At 36.9% G+C, this 17,819-nt stretch overlaps 1 protein-coding gene across 1 annotated transcript in view; it reads left to right on the top strand.

Moving 5' to 3' along the window:
* GAN (gigaxonin) overlaps positions 1 to 17,819 on the top strand; it is a 56,837-nt gene that overhangs the window by 13,173 nt on the left and 25,845 nt on the right. Inside the window, exons 2-5 of the mRNA XM_011356642.2 lie at positions 11,545 to 11,659; positions 14,012 to 14,362; positions 15,974 to 16,191; positions 16,399 to 16,520. Coding sequence (XP_011354944.1) covers positions 11,545 to 11,659; positions 14,012 to 14,362; positions 15,974 to 16,191; positions 16,399 to 16,520 — 806 coding nt within the window. The remainder of the gene's footprint in view (positions 1 to 11,544; positions 11,660 to 14,011; positions 14,363 to 15,973; positions 16,192 to 16,398; positions 16,521 to 17,819) is intronic.

Below are 17,819 nucleotides of genomic sequence, written 5' to 3'. Positions count from 1 at the left end.
GAGGCAAAAGATATTTGTATAATCTCAAATTATCTACTCCAGTATATTTATAACAAAGGGAAAATAGTTATTTTAATAACTTTGTCATGGAGGAACCCAGTAGACATCACCGTAGCCAAGTGGCCAAGATTAACATCACCAGTAATGATACATACCCACATCACATTCTCCCTGATACAATGCAGAGAATTGCATGTAATCTCTCCTGTAGTGTTCCTGCCAGCGATGCGTAACTTCAGTCTGATCATAAGAAATTAAACAAACCCTCCTCGTTAACACCATATCAGGGTGTTATTTTGTCCAAACACTGATAATGTTAGTTTGACCACATGGTTAAAGATGGTGTCCACCAGGTTAATCCACTCTTCGTAATTAAATAAATTATGGGGTGGGGCGATACTTTGAGATTATGTAAATATAGGCATACCTCAGAGATATTGAGGGTTCGCTTCCAGATCACCACAATAGACTGAATAAAGCGAATCACATGGATTATCTGGTTTTCCAGCGCATATAAAAGTTATGTTTGCACTACACTTTATTAAGTGTGCAATAACATTATGTCTAAAAAAAGTACATACCTTAATTAAAAAATACTTTACTGCTAAAAAATGCTAACCATCATGAGTCTTCAGCAAGTCGTAATCTTTTTGCTGTGGAAGGTCTTACCTTCAATTTGTAAGAGAGTAAAGCATGCCTGTATTCCATTCTTCGTCAACTTTCACTCACTAGGTTTAGCGTCCACTTACACTTTGTAACTCCTTCTGTCATTTGTTAACATTCATTCCTTCTGTTATTTGTTAATTGGACTCCTAAATTTTAGGCTTAAGCAGCTGGGTAGAAAATAGTGCCATTTTCTAAGATAGGCACTACTGGGGGAGGAGCAGGCTTTCAGGAGGCCAGAAAGAAAGGAGTTATTGTGGAACATAACGGACACGAGAGAGCAGAAATAATGCTAGAGGCTTCAGATGAATGGGTTGAAACCCAAACTCCTAGAAATGACTGCAGCATTTCATTTGACTGACGTGAAGCCAATGGCTAGAAGTAATGGTTTGTCAGTTCCTCAGAGGTGGGGACTACCAGCTAGTTGAGATCTAATTTCTGAGTTCATCCCTAGTACTCAATACTGTGTGTGGAACAGTGAAAGGGACTAGCTGCACAGAACAGAGTCATTTTTCCAACACTATGGTTTTTGTTGATTTGGTCACACTTCATATTTTTCCCTCCAGGGATTACTGTGTTTCTGTCAGGTATAATTAATGTCACTTGTAGTTGTACATATCCATAGTTTCTGTGATATTCTGTGTGTCCTGCCTCCCCTCCCTCCCTGCTCTCCAAACACACACACATACCCAGCAGAAGTTTTCTTGAGCTGTTCCCTTTCTTAAGATGTAATTCGTACTTTCCATGTTCTCTTTTCAGAAAACGTTGTTTTCCCTCTGATAAATTTTCCCTTTGTTCAAATCACATGACTCTTGAAGGCATATGCTTTCTGTTCTTATATTCCAGATATTGATGTATTTGGGCATGGTTACTCAGAGCAGATCAAAATATGAAGTACTATATTTTATCTTCAGAGTGGATGATGTGATATCAAGGGGTAAATGGAAGACTTTTTGTGAATCCTCTTGTGTTGCATGGTCAGAGGGCAGAGAGTTTGTCAAGGAAGGCTAGGGCTGTGGCATCTTTGGAGTTGTTTCTGTATCATCTGCTTCAGCTTCATTACCACTGTTGGTTGGTGGGATGACACCTGAAAGGTAAACCCTTGATTTTCCAGAAACCTTAACTAATCTTTGTATTTTTCTACCACTTTATCACTCCTAATTTTCCCATGCAGTGCACTGCTAAGGTGAGTGGAAGGCAGTGAAAGAGAATGAAATGGTGCACTGGATAATTGGGCTCATTCACAGACTACAAACCTCCTTACCAGCCAGCCGTAGAGTCCAGTTTACAGTTGGCCTTAGCACAAAGGTGGATCAGTGCATCATGGATTAGGTAACTTTGCAGTGTAGACCATTTGACAGTCAGTTCTTAGCAGTGCACTGCATGGGAAAATTAGGAGTGATAAAGTGGTAGAAAAATACAAAGATTAGAATTGCTGACTGTACAGCACACTCTGGATTGGGGGCCAGGGTGACATATCACCTCAGTGTGGACAAACCAGTAGGATGCAGTGCAAGAAAGCTCACAACTGTTCCTCTGGTTAATAATGCCATTTCTAAACAGTTGTGCTCATTTTGTTTCTGGGCCACTTTGTTCAGAAACTGACACTGCAGCATTAAAACCCCCTGGCCATGTGCTGTCATCAAGTTCATACATATTTATCAAGTGCCTGTTCAGTAAACAGAACAAAAGTCCCTGTTTTCATGGATGTTGACATTAAACAAATGCAGTTTATTAGATGGTGATAAATTCTATGAAGAAAAATAAAGCAAGGAAGGGATGGGGGTGTTATTTTAGATAGTGTGGTACCTGGGCCGATCTTTAGAGGGGTTATTGGAGCAGAGACCTGAAGTCAGCAAAGGGTTAAACCAGGTGATTACGGGAGTGGGAGACAGAACATTCCAGGAGGGAATGTATTAGAATCAACTGGGGAACTTTTTAAATATTCGCAGTCTTGGACCTAACCTAGTGGGTCTGGTAGGGGACCCAGGGATCCGCTTTTCTATAAAAGCTCTCCAGAGGATTCGGGGAAGCCAGGTTGGGGAGCTACTGTTAAAACCCATTCAACTTATGAGTCATTCCAGGATCTAAGTGAGGAAAAAGTTTTGACAGTAAGTGAAAATTATAATCTCTCTAGATAAAAAGAATTGGAAGCAGAGAGAAATGAAGAGGGAAATCAAAGGAAATAATGATGGAAAAGAAATGGTATTGAACCTCTATTAGAATGCCACTCTTGAAATAAAGATCAACTCTTAGAATCGTAATAGGAAGAATGTGATCCCAGTTCTACTTTTTCTTTACCACCTCCTGCTCTAAGTGTACCAGCATTAGGCCGGCGACCGTCCCAGATGAGTCATGCAGCATCAGACTGTTCTTTTTGTGGTGTCTTCTCACTACCCCCCTAACTTTGCTTGGCCCTAGAGAAGAAGCACCTCAGTGATTAGTTAGCCTGTGTAGGTCCTGGGGCATGGGAGGGGAGCTTACCTAGAGTCTGTGGCTCCTGGTTCGCATTCCACCGTGTGCCTAGGGGTTTCCTCGGGCCTCCCTACGGGGCCCCTGGTCATGTCCCAGACATCTGTGTAAATGCTCTTCCGTGAAGCTGGGATTCTCGGGTAGCAGGAACAGTGAGATAGGCAGGTTCTTGATTTCCTACTCACAAAAAAGTGGGCCATAAAATGCCTTGTCATGAGAGAATACCATCTGTTGAGGGAAATATTACCTGCAAATTTATACTTCCATTAAGTTAAAGGGGACTTGAAAAATACATTTTTAAAAGTAGACTTTATATTTTAAAGCAGTTTAAGGTTCACAGCAAAATTGAAAGGAAGGCACAGAGATTTCCCCTGTACTCCCTGCCCCCACACATGCATAACCTCCACATTACCCCACCAGAGGGCACCTTTGTTACAGCCGATGGGTCTACACTGACACATCGCTGGCACTCAAAGCTCATAGTTTACATTAGCATTCACTCTTGGTGGCTTTGGATAAATGTATAATGACATGTATCCACCATTATGGTATCATGGTAACAGTAGTTTCACTGTCCTAAAAGCCTTCTGCCCTAAAAATTCATTTTTGATAAGGTTTTTAGAGATCATGAAGACAAGTGGGGCCAGCATCTGTAATACAGACTTTCCACAAGAACTTAAATTATTAGTTTGGCCTGAGAGGGCAAATGGAGTTGTGAGCCTAAGCCCCTCTGCACTTCGCTACCGCTCTGGTAGCTACATGGTTTGAGGTGATAGGAATCATTTGAAACCATACAAGTAATGCCATGAATCACTCCAGAATTTCTGTAAATCATGACTTCTTGAACATTACATTCTCTTGCTTTATATTTGGGTATGTTTTCTTGCTTTTCTTGGAGACTAGCTTTTGCATTAGAGGGGAAGAAAAGTCACCTAGACTTATTCTGTCACTGTTAAATCAAAACCTATTCAGTAATGTCTGTTATGATTCTTGGAAGAGGAGGACCTGATTATCTGAGTTGTTTGTTATAGCATTTAGACACATCGAACTTTTTCAGCAACTGGAAGCCAGTAAGAAGAGGACTGTGCATATAACCAACATAGTACTTTGGCTCTGTCATACTTATTTAAAAGTTGTAGACTTCTTTCTTTCGTGGATGTAAAACTGAATAAAGTTCTTTATTAGGTAGCAGCCAACAACTTTTTTCTTCTAAAATCTCTTTCTAGTGTTGTCAGGGAAAAGAAAAATTGATTTTGTTTCACTTGTGTTCAAAGTTAATAGAACAGAAAATAAATGCTTGCCCAGAAGATAAGTGATTGGAGGAAAAATAAACTTACACTGCATGGCCCACAGAAGGCATATTATAAATCCTAGATAACTGGTTGAGTTAGCTGGATTCATCTTTTAGGACTCAACAGGATGTGTTTCCAAAGCCATCTCTGCAGTAAGCCTGTTTTAGCAGGTTAGTCCAGAAATGTTCAGGGATGGGAGAGTTCTCAAATCACCTCATTTAACCTCGACTTTTTACAAATGAGAAAACGGGCAGAGAGGGTGAAAGTCTTGCCCTAGAAACAGAAATTGGGGAAGAATGTGACAGGCATGGATATTTATATCTGAATACTTGAGGCCCAATTTTATCATACTCCCAATTATTTCTAGTTTTTTCAAAGAGTGTTAGGAAATTCTCAAAGTGACATTTTAAGACTGCTGTATTTTTTAGGAGAGAGTTTGTAAATCGACATCACGTAATGAAAAATAAAGATACTGTGACTTCCAGTAAATTTGCATATAATCTTGTTGCTTCCTGGAACAGAACTGGAAAACATAGAAAAGAATACTTGATTTACTTCCTGTTACATATGGACTAATTTTAGAAACAAAACCACTAGTTATTGACCCTTTTGCTTAGCTTATATAAATTTATTAATTCATTCAGTTCAGTTCATTGAATTCTCAGTAATATGTGGTAGAGGAGATAGGAATGATGTGCAAGGTGAGAAAATTCTAAATAAAAAAGGGAAAGTTGTGGATAAAATGTGTTGGACTAGAGGAGTAATAAATGTTAATTGGTAGATATTGGAAAAATTATGGTATAAATGTTAGGGTATTTACTGAAGGAAAGCAATGTAAAGCAGAATGGAACAAAAACTAAAGGGATACAGAGATTTAGATGGGGAGCTGGGGAAAAAATGAAGAAAAAAGGCAGGACAAAACAAGTTTATGAGGTTATTAAATGAGAAAGGGATGGTGACTAAGAAATGAAAGAAGGAAGTAACAATGGCAATAGGTATGAAACAAGATTGTTTCACAATAGATTTGAGTGACTCTTACTATCTAAGATTGGAAAGGACTAGAGAAGGATTAACTTTCACTATTTTCTTGACAGATAGATGGTCATCCAGCCTACTGAGATGTCCTCTGTAGACTGGTCATGGTCTGTGAATTGTTACCTGTCCACAATAATATATCAAGAATAAGAGTTTAGAAACTCTTGTAGCAATTTGACAGTAATTTTATGTTCATTGACTCTAATGACAAAATAATCGGAGCCTGTATTTCATATGTCTTTTTAATTTAATTTTTCTAAAAATTCATTTTTTATTGCGGTATTATTGACATATAACATTATATTAGTTTTACATGTACACCATAATGATTCAATATTTATATATATTGCAAAATGATCACCACAATAAGTCTAGTTAACATCTGTCACCATACATAGTTACCAATTTTTTTTTTCTTGCAGTGAGAACTTTTAAGATCTATTCTCAGCAACTTTCAAAATATTCATCTTGGATGGATTAGAAATATAAAAACACACTATAGATAATCAGAGAAGAAGCATTGATTAACCCCTTGCTACTCAAAGTGGTCTGTAGACCAGCAGTATCTGCATCACCTAAGAGCGCGCAGACACTCAGACCCCAGCCACAGACCTTTGGAACCTGCATTTGACAAGGTCCCCAGATGACTCATGTGAACATTAAAATTTGATGTTGAGAGGCCCCAACTCCTTCAGTCCTTTCAGTGTTGATCAGATGAAGTTAGAAAGCTTTTCCTCATACTGATTCACTGATACACTGCTGCACTGTTCCCAAGGTCATACAGAAAAAAAAGTATGTAACAGCACTTCAGATTTAAACACCACTATCAATTCAAAAACTCTTTTTTTACACGTAATTGTTGAACTGCTATTCTTTGTAAACTTCCGGGCTAAGTTGTAGGGTTACAGTGATAAAGAGGACTCAAGGAACTTAAAGTTTAGTAATAGAGATATGAAAGAGGGTATTTATATAAATACCACAATAAAAAATGATGAACCTATAATGTCAAGTGCTGGGGAAATGTATAGCAGGAGAAGTTACTTTTTGTCTGCTTGGAGGTAAAGGTGGCGGTGCATCTTGCGGCAAGGTGGAGTGATAAAACCCTTTTGTGGAATTGGTATTTGAATTACAGTTGACCCTTAAACCACACAGTTTGAACTGCACAGTCCACTTACATGTGGATTAACTTCAGTAAATATATAGTATTATAGCTGTATTTTCTTTTCCTTGTGATTTCTTTAATCGCTTCATTGTAAGAATACAGTTTATGATACATATACAAAATATGTATTAATTGACTGTGTTATTGGTAAGGCTTCTGGTTAGCTGTTAGTAGTTAAGTTTTGGGAGAGTCAAAAGTTATCTTCAGATTTTCAACTGTGTGCGGGGAATGGGTACCCCCAACTCCTCTGTGTTGTTCAAGGGTCAACTATAGTCTTTAGAAGATGAGTAGGAATTAGATGTGCACAAATGGTTTTGGGGGGAGGTCAAAAGCAGGATATGAAAATTGGAAGGTTTGAGGACAGGTGTAAGAGTCTAAATTTAAACCTTATTTAAAATTTATCGTTTACTTTCAGAGGTTTAGAGACTTCGTACAGTGATTTATTTTTCATGGGCTTTGAAAGGATCTGGTTTTATAGAATGTCTGAAATACTCAGTGCTCATATTAAATCTTTTTTCTGTCCTCTTAGCCATTGTCTTATACTCTGCCACCAGCTGAGAGAAAACTTAAAAAAAAAAAAAACTAATCTAGTCATATGGTTCAAAAATAAAAAGGAGCAATAATGAACAGTCGGGCTCCTTGTAACTACTTTCCCAACAGCCCAGTGCCCGCTCCCACCACCCTCTACATCCCACACACAGGCATAGATAGCCCCTCTTGTTGAACATGCAATTACTTTAAAAATAAGAACAACTCGAATTTTAGGTTGAGCCTCCTCTATCTGAACACATTTTGGAGCTACTGTCTTTAAAGGGTTAGCAACTTTCTCAGTCTAGGTCCAGTCAGAAAGAAACCAAAGTAACTTGAACACAGAAAGTTTGATTAAAAGAGTTATTAACTATGACAAGAGATTGCAGAAATGAGGGATTGCCTAATAAGAAGTAAAGAAAACTAAAAAAAGAAAAAAGAAAAGAAATAGCTGAAATAGCTGAAAGTAGCCACTACACCCAGGGCTGAGATCCAGACTTTATTGGACAGGGCAGAGCTATGGCTCACTGCATAGCAGAGAAGCCATACTGGTGGGAATGCTTGAAAACAGCCATCTGGAGTTTGCCAGAAATCTGTCCTCTAAGGTACTTGGGAAGGCTGTTCATGGGGAAGTGTCTCACCAGAAACACTGTACTACAAAACTTCATAAAAGAGGTTTGGGGGCGGGGGGAATGGTGGCAGGGTCCTTCTGGCAACTGTGCACTGCAGTCTGATTCTGAAAAGCAGGCTGCATTGTAGGAGCCTACCAAGCTGCTATACCAGAAGCAGAAAACAAAACTTTTTCCTCCTGCAATGTCTTTCCAGCACCCTCTACTGAAAAGTTTAGCATCTTGCTAGCTGACAAAAGAAAATTATTGAAAGGCTCAGATTCATTTTTACAGAGGCTGCAGAAAGGGGTGAATTTGGATCTGAGAATTAATACACTGATAATTAAGGCAGCAACTAAATAGTACAGACATCCTAAGTGAAGCTTTACTAGAAGACATGTCTGCTGCCAAAATAGTATATGATGCATTTCAGAGCCAAATATTGATGTTTTAGGTATTAATCTTACCACTTAACTATTTTTCTCTCTTGGTTGAGAATTGACTGAAAAGTTTTTCTTCAATTTTAATAAAAATGTCGAGCATATAGATGAAACTAGGTACAGCAAGAAAAATGAAATACCTTTTCAGTAAAACTACTAGTTCAATAGAAACTATAGAGGCAGGAATAGCAGATAAGAAATATAGAGAGGAAACAAAGTTGTCTGAATATCCCCTTTATACCTCCAGGTCATTATATAGTCCATCAGTTTCATCTTAGAGGTCTACCAAGGCCTTCTGCTGGCACCAGAATGGATTGGCTTCCTTCTTCTGGTATTATCCTAAGACCATCCTTCACTATCCCCTGCATTCACTTCACTTCTTTCCTGTGTTGGATCACATCTTTTTAGTATCCAGGATCATTCTCTTTGTTGATGTACTGTCTTGTTTGTTGGAGCACATTTTCCAACATCATTCTGAGATGGTTGCATGGGAGATAAATTGTTTTGAGACCATGGATAGCTAAAAATGTATATTTTATCCTGACATTTGGTCGATAGTTTGGTTATAAAAATCCAAGTTGGAAATACTTTCCTTCAGAATTTTGAAGTCATTCCCTATTGTTATTTAATTCCCATTTAAATGTATGAATACATTCTGATTCCTATTCTTTTCTGTGTAAACTTTTTTTCATTCTGGAAGCTATAAGAATTTTTTGTTTCCAGTCTTCTGAAGTATTATGAGGATATGCCTTGGAAAGCACTTGAGCACTTACTTGATAATCTCTTTTTTTGTGGGGATATCCCTAATTTATCAAATGCTCAACCTTCTGGACCAATTTCCCAGTTTTCTACCTTTGCCTTTTTGCTCTCTTTTCTGGGAGATTTCTACAACTTTTTATTTTGACATTACATTAAAAAATTTTTTTATAGCCCTTAAATTTTTTTTGTTGTTGTTGTACTTTTTATAGCATCCTATTCTTGTTTCATGAGCACAATATCTTCTTTTCTTTCTGGGAATATTAATAAAAGATTTTCTTTTTTTCTTGACTTTTCATCTTGCATAATCTTTGCTACCTCCAAATTGCCTTTTTTCTGTTGGTTTGGATTCTGTCATTCTTTCTCAGACATCTGTTGAGTCCTGTTTGCTCAATTTTAAGAGTAGGGCTCTGAAGCAGAGTTTCTTAACCAATGTGCCAAAAAGATAATATGTAGCAAGTATGTGAAAATAATGGTGGTGTCAGCCTTCAGAGTGGCTGAGCAGCATCTGGGAAGGCTGAGGCCCCCTATTTGCCCCTGGCCCTACACAGTCTCATCTGTTTACCCCAGAAAATAACACATTTTCTACATGTGTTGTAACATGAAGTTTCAGAAGTGCTGCTCCAAAATGTATTATAAGCTCAGATCCTACAGGTTAAGATTATTGACTGTGGGTTTCACTGATAAAGCTGGGTCATTTTCTTGGGGCATATCTATCTTCCTATCTTTAGGGGTTTTTTCATTTGATTGTTTGTTTGTTTTTGGTGAGTGGCTAATCAAATCCTCCAGAAGAATCTTCCAAGTTTCTTTTCTGGAGGATATAAATCTGCCTTTGGCATTTTAGGAGCAGAATCTAAGGGGAAAAAAATTTGGTGGTCTCAGCATTCAGACTATACTCTCGTAACTCTCTCAGTTTTTGGTACAGTACACCTACCCTCAAATGTGCCTGATCTCCCTGTCTAGAGACCCACCCTCAGTTTTATAGTCTTCAGGATATAAATCACTTACCTTCCACTGGAGCTGAGAAGAACCTTAATAAACTGTGCAAGAAAGTTGTGTACATATGTGGAGGAAGGTTCTGGGAATTCAGCTGCTTCTTAAGATTTTGTCAATCCGTTCTTCTATTTTTAGTTCATCTTTTACCCTTCCTTCCACAGCTTCCTCCATACTTCTGATTCCTATCCTGAATGCAAGTTAGGGTGTGCCTTGGCTTTCCTCACTGCTAAATTAGGAATGTCTTTTAAAATTTGGGTAAGATGTTAGTTCTTAAACAAGAACAGAAAGCATTGACCATGAAAAAGTATTCTTCAGATTGTTCATCACCTTAAAAAAAGTGTCAAGTCTGCCAAGGATTAACATGAAGAATATAATAGAGTCCTCAACCTGAATATGAGGAGGATAATGAACTCAGTAAAAAATGAACAGGAGACTTGAACTAAACTTGTGTGTTTCATAGAAGAGGAAACACGTGTGGCTATAAACATATAAAGAGATGTTCACCTGGATCATGAGGGAAATGCAGATTACAACACAAGGAGAGACCATATTTCACTCAGCCGAAGTGGAAGAACTTAGAAAGTGTGACTGATTCAAACGTTAGAATTTGTGGATCCACAAATTCTCCTACACACACCAGCTGAGACTGTAAACTGCTCCAACTATTTTGCAGAGTAATTTAGTGTCATCTTATACTTTGGAGAATAATCTAGTGTAATTCTACTCCCAGGGCCACAACCAAGGGAAATTTATTTTGCATAATACAAAAGGAGACATACACAAGACTAATCATAGCAATACTGTTCACAATACCAAAAACCTGGAAATGGCCCAGAAGCCTATCAACAAGAAAGTGGAATATTGTACAGCAAAAAGAACAAAAGAACCAGTGTGATATGCAGCAATATGAATGACTCTTAGCAATATATTGGATGAAAAAAGCCCCAAAAGATTGCAGACATTATGAAACTTTATGAAATAAAAACAACTTAAAATTATGTACAGATGCACACATTTATTTATATATTATATATATTTCATGGATGTTATACATCATGGATATAAAAATAAAGTTTTATATATTACATATTTAATGAATATAATAATATTGTGTTATATATGTTTCATGGATACAATAAAAAAGAAAGCAAGGGAAAAGTGAACATAGGATTTAGGATGATAGTTACTCCAGGTGGGAGAAGCAATGGAATGGATTAGTGAGGAGGACCACTGGTTAGAAGCTGGTTATTGTCAAAGTCTTAGCTTTTGTTTTGGATGGTAGGTTTGTGGGGTCCTTGTTACATTAGTGAAAATAATTTGATAATTACCTGAAAAAAGCCTAAAGGACTGGAGTTTTCAAGGTGAAGTAGAGATCACATGAATCTTACTTCTTTGGTTGTCTGTTTATTTTTTAAGAAGTAGCATTCTGAATCCTAGAATAAATGTTTAGTAGTTTAAAATTATAAAAAATAATTTTCTAGGTGGGGTTCATATACTGATAAGTATCATACTTGATAGAGTATTTATTGCATAAATATTTATAGCTATTTCTGTTCTTTCACAGAAATTTTACATTTTTTTCCCTTTCTTAGGACAAAGTTAAACTATAATCCTCCAAAAGATGATGGATCAACCTATAAGATTGAACTTGAAGGGATATCGGTAATGGTTATGAGAGAGATCCTGGATTACATCTTCAGTGGGCAGGTATGATGAGATACAAAGGAAGGAAGACTAAGTAGAGGCTTCTCAAGCTCAGGGTGAGGGTCTCCTTTCATCCATTCTATGACCACATAACACTTCATCTTCTGTCATTGTGTCCTTGCTAGTATCTCCTACTGCTAGGCGTCAGGTGTGTTCTTCTGATGCTCTGCTCTTTCCAAAAAGGCAGACTAAGTAACTTCTCACTCCATCCCAGTTTTTAATTTTACCATCCTGAACTCCACCTTTCAGCATGGGATATGAAGAATGTGGGATGCTTCCTTCACTGCTGTCTTTTTGTTTTTAAATCTTAAGTCCAGTCTTGTTTTGTACTCACACTATTGGGGAACTCATTTTCCATGGAAATGAGAGCTTCTTTGGGCAGTGGGGATTATTTTGTAGAAATTAAATGTTCCAGACTCACACAAATGACAGGTCCCTGCATCATATTCATGACGCTTTGGTCCTGTTGCCTCAGCAGGACCAACATTCCTATACCACCCCTGTTTCTTTCTTTCTCGCTTCCCTTTACTCTGTCTACCCATGTACATTTCTGGGGATTTAATTAAAGCCAAGTAAGAAAGTGATCATTGATTAGGTTTCTTTCCTTTTCTTTGCCCTACTCCAACCTCCTACCCCATATTATGTGATTTAAAGTATAGTGTGAGGACTTGTAAGAAAAATCTTAGGTGTGAACCAGGGCCTGTTTTTTCAACAGGAAGAAGTGTATCTCACGTTTGGTTATGAGAGAATGCGTTTTATCTCTACTGTTGTTGAGAGCTTGTTTCCTATTCTCTCCATTATTTCTTTTCATCTTATTTTACTTTTTATTTTTGTGAGGGCTGTGTCTTTTACATGTTTCTTAAGTATTCTGAGTGTACTGCTTACTTTCTCTAAATATATTCATTCTCTCCAGCATCTTACCATTTGGCAAAAGATTGTCATCTTTTTTGAAATTTTGGTTTAATTTTATGTTATCTCTTTCTCTTTTCTCTAAATGCTGCATAGTGGGTGTGCGGATGTAAGGTTTTGTGTACATGTGTATATTTGTTAAAAATAAATGAACTTAAATTAATTTTAGGACAGCCCTTAAAATACTGGAGATAGTCTATGGCATCACAAAACCAGACTTAGGACCGGCCTCTTAGTTTACTTGTAAAATCAATTCAGTGGCAGTTATAACAAGTTATAAGCCAATAAGATCATGTTCATGTTAAGGCTTAGATTTGCAACTTGAAACCTTATTTACAGATTTTTGTTCCCAATTTAAATTAATTATGGTTTTAAAATCATAGCTGCAACATAAGTTATAACAAACTCCTAATTTGGCAGTTTAATTTTATTGAGATGAAATTTAGTGTTTTTTCACATGCCTGGATTTGAATAGTCTACAGCTATCCACTTTCTTGTGGCTAAATTTAACATGTTATATAAATGGGAAATTTCTCTGTATTTGTAGCTTACTCTATACACTTCTTTACAGTTTTGTTGCTCAGTTTCTAAGGCAATTGAAAGTTGTACATTTTGTTTGTATTTGTGGTACACAGTGTGTAAAATGTAGTAAAATGTTTCTTGCTGTACTCTGAAATCTCTTCACATTTTCAAATAGAGTATGGGTACCCATTCTTTGGGAGAGTCTGGACCGCTTGTGATTTTGTCAATATTTTTTCTTTACATTGTCTTATTGTTGTATGAAAAAACTGTCAAGTAGATGGAAGAAGAAGTATCAATCAGGAAACTGAAGAAAATTAAGGAAAAGTAAATGTTCATAAATGTTTTTTTTTTAATCTTATAGTAGGAATTTATTCCAGAAAGTAGCTTTGAGACCAAATCGTATCTATTGCACTGAGTGCGATGTTTGGCCCACGAGGCTCCTGAGGCAGTGTAGAGCCCCCTTATTTCAAGGGGCTTGCATTCAGTTATACCATTTGGCAAAAGAATGAACTTAATGTACTTGGAGGCAAGATTTTCAATAGTTTTGGTGATAGTTTTCAAAGAAATCACCTTCAGTTTACCATAGAATACAGAACTTTCCATTTCCTAAGCATTTCAGTCATTTAAGGTTTTTCTCTAAATTAAGTGGAGAGGTGAGCAACAGGACAATTATTGGCAGTTAACATTGGTAAAGCAAGGGATGCACTGGGAGCCAGCCACACACTGCTCATGTTGTTTGAAGGTTCCTTGGGGCCCTCAAACTCTTCCTGGAAATAAGTACTGTGATGAACTGTATAAAATTGCCAATATTCAGTCATCTTTGACTTATAGAAATGGAGTTTTCTTTGGTTCAGAATAATAGATTAGTGGTTAGGGTTTTAACTATTTTTATTCAAATATAAAATATTTATGATATTCTTACAGATCCGGCTAAATGAAGATACCATCCAAGATGTTGTACAGGCAGCGGACCTGCTCCTGCTGACAGATCTTAAAACTCTGTGCTGTGAGTTTTTAGAAGGCTGCATTGCTGCTGAGAACTGCATTGGCATCCGTGACTTTGCACTTCATTACTGCCTGCACCACGTCCATTACCTTGCCACAGAATACCTAGAGACTCACTTCCGAGATGTCAGCAGCACAGAAGAATTCCTAGAACTGAGTCCTCAGAAGCTTAAGGAAGTGATCTCTCTTGAGAAGTTAAACGTTGGCAATGAAAGATATGTATTTGAGGCAGTAATTCGATGGATAGCACATGATACAGAAATAAGAAAGGTATCTAAAGTTTAAATGTGGTCTAACTTTGCCTTTGACTTATTTCATTTATTAGTTATTTTTCATCAAAATTGTAGATGTTTTATTTTTCTCCTCCAACATGAATTTCTTGCAAAGTTGTGTTCTAAAATGTATTTGTAAAATATCTTCCCATAAGGTTGGTTTTTCAGACCAGTCTACAAAAGCCCATGTAACACAATATAGGAATGAAAATATGAATACTTTTAAGTTACGTTATATCCTTTGTATGTTGTTTTTCATGGGAAAGTGCATTTTAAGCTTAAGCTGAGGATTATAGAAATGTAGCATCCCCGCCCTCCCTTTCAGCATCCTTCCCCTCTACTTCGCTGGGCTAACCCCTACAGCAACTCTCATGCAAACAGCAAGGCAAGGGGGGGCACTCGGAGCTCTGGCAGAGGGGTGAGGGTCTTGGGCTCTCCCTGAAGTGATTGATACCACCTGGGAGAAAGCAGGTGAACATTTTGGAGTTTTCATGGTAATGCAGTTCCAAATAGGAAGGCTCTTGGAGTGACAGCCGGGTAAGAAAAGGTCGTAGAGAATATCAGGCTTTAGGTCTAAATTTTTAATACCATTGGGGGAGGGAGCAAAATTACAGGGCTAAGTCCAATATTTCTAAATTAGAGACTAGCTTCAATTACTTTATTCAAGATAAGTGTATTAGGTTTTAGAGTAGTTTTCAAAATGTACAATCGCATTGTTAATTGTTCTTGATAACTATTGACTTATGTTTTAATGATTTTCTTGTAATTTTTCAAATTCTGTAGGCCTATGAATATGTCGATTTAGAAACTATGACTATAGTCACAGCATAGTTAGTACAGTTAATGTTCCATTTTCTGCATTAGTTGGGTAAATTAGGAAAGGAAATAGAACAGTTTCCAGCTTGCTCCCATTCACTGAGACCACTGTCAATAGCTTCTCCCTGACCGTCTTGCCTTAAGGAGATGACAATGTCAACTGACTGCAGGGGGAACGAGGCAATTCTTCATCCTTTAGTTAACCTGAACTTGATGCTGTAAAGACTGTTGGCTTTTAATGCTCAGGGTATAGAAGAATATACCTTAAAACGACTATTTCAAAACCAAGAAAAACTAGTAATTGAAGAGTTTCACCTTATATATGTAGAATGCTATAGTCAAATTTAATGATTATCAAAAGTATGTAATTCATATCATACATGTTAGATATTTTTAACGATTACTGAAGAAATGAGTAGTAAGTACTCAGATGATTTTTTTTAACTTTTCTATATTTTTCTTGTAATATTAATGTTGATACATTTTCATTATCTGGTTTACCATATTTTATCAAGGTATACTATATAGAATGTTTCTATCAATGTGATTTAACTCACAGCACATCCAAGTATGTGAAATAAAACTATAGCAGAGTTCTGAGTTTTCCTGTTGCTATGGAAACCCTTTAGGGTGTAAAGAAAGTTGCTTGAAACTTTGCAGTGATACATCAACTATAAATCTGAATTGATGATATTTTTAATTAAACTTTTATTCTGCTATGGGAAGTAGAAAGGAAAGGAGCCAGTATGCATTCTCCATTTTTTCTCTCCATCCTTTCTGCCCTCTTCTGCAGGTCCACATGAAAGATGTTATGTCAGCACTATGGGTTTCAGGGTTAGACTCCAGCTACTTACGGGAACAGATGCTGAATGAACCATTAGTACGAGAAATTGTCAAAGAGTGCAGCAACATACCACTGAGCCAGCCACAGCAAGGAGAGGCAATGCTAGCAAACTTCAAACCCCGGGGCTACTCTGAATGCATTGTGACTGTTGGTGGAGAAGAAAGAGTGTAAGTATGGGTGTGCATTTTTTGAAAAGTAGTATAAGAGAAGAGAGATGTTCATGTACACAAGAGTTCATAATATTTTTCAATATCTAAAGCATAATAGCGATAGATTTTTTAATGGTTTAAACATTCTTAGAGCAGTAAAACTAGTCATAGTTATTATAAGTAGAACTACATAAAACTTAACTGATAATCTATTTATTTTTTTAGTTCACGGAAACCAACAGCAGCAATGCGATGTATGTGCCCTCTCTATGACCCTAATAGGCAGCTTTGGATTGAACTGGCTCCTTTAAGCATGCCAAGAATTAACCACGGAGTTCTCTCAGCAGGTATTGTTATGTGGTAAATTTTAGTTAAATATGAGATCAGCGTGTAATTTCAGAATTGTACAGAATGACTCAAAGCCTTTTAAAGATATAATTTTATTATTTCTCTGTGACGACATTTTCCGTGTAGCTGAAGCTTTCAAGACTATGCCAGGAAGAAGAGTATCTTCTGTCAGTCCTTATTGTTCTCAAATCTTTAATACGTAGCTATTTTTAAGACTTTAGTAGAGAAGCATTTTACTTGATGTCTTAACTGAAAGAAGCGCAAAATTCAGTGACTTACTACCAATTATCTGTGTGACCATACCTAGAACACAGAATTTATTTGAACTGTGGTAGTTTCATCATCTTTGAAATTCATGAAATTTAGAATTACATTACGTAACTATATCTAAAATAAATATGTATGGAAAAGCGGACATTTCATATGAGACTTTGGAAAATATTACTGACATTAGCAATGACTTCAATTATTTTTCTACAGAAAGTATGTTTTAGTTGACCTTTACAAGTTCGAAAATAGCTCCGCATTATTCAAAGCTCTCACTCAAGGAGCTGATAGAAAACATTGTCCTTGCTGCCTTATCACTGTTTGCTACTTTTCTCTTCTGCTTGGATCTACCTTTTTGGGTTCACTCCATAAGTACCATTTCCTTTAATTCTAATTATTGTCAGCAGTCCTCCTCAAATCCTTATTTTATGGTCTCTGCTTTCTCGTTAACATTATCTGAAAAAATTTTAAAACTGTACCACACTAAACCATATTATAGAAATAGCTAAAGCTATACTGTAGTATAGAAATGGAATCATTTTCTGAGAATCATTTTCAAGATTATTGAAGTTATTGTGAGTAATAAACAGCTGGATAGAGTGGTATAGCCAACAAGATGTGGATCTGATTTCCTCGTTCTGTCTTTTTAGAATTAGCTTCCTTAAGCTTTCCTCCCATATGTACACCTTCATAATTTTCATACATACTCACCTACCACAAAGGTTCCTAAATCACTAATTTCTAAAGATTTCCTAGAGGAGTCAGCATTTCAGGAACTTAAGCAATGAGGAGAGGAATCATGTCCAATAGTCTTGACCGAAGTGGGAAATGATTGAGTAGTTCCTATTTATATGCCCTATTCTATGTTCCTTCTTTTCTTGGCTTTATAAAAAAAAATCGATTGACTGACTTTTTGTTCATTCAGTTGTTTCTCTCGCTACTAGTTTAGAGGTTACATTCTCTGTTTATGTTCTTTTGAAGGATTCCTTAGAAACCATAGCCTGTGTTCTTAAGTGATCAAAGACAGAAAT

The sequence above is a fragment of the Pteropus vampyrus genome, unplaced genomic scaffold, assembly GCF_000151845.1.
Source record: "Pteropus vampyrus isolate Shadow unplaced genomic scaffold, Pvam_2.0 Scaffold29, whole genome shotgun sequence".
NCBI classification, from domain to species: Eukaryota; Metazoa; Chordata; class Mammalia; order Chiroptera; family Pteropodidae; genus Pteropus; species Pteropus vampyrus.
This window is presented reverse-complemented; position numbering and strand designations above follow the sequence as displayed.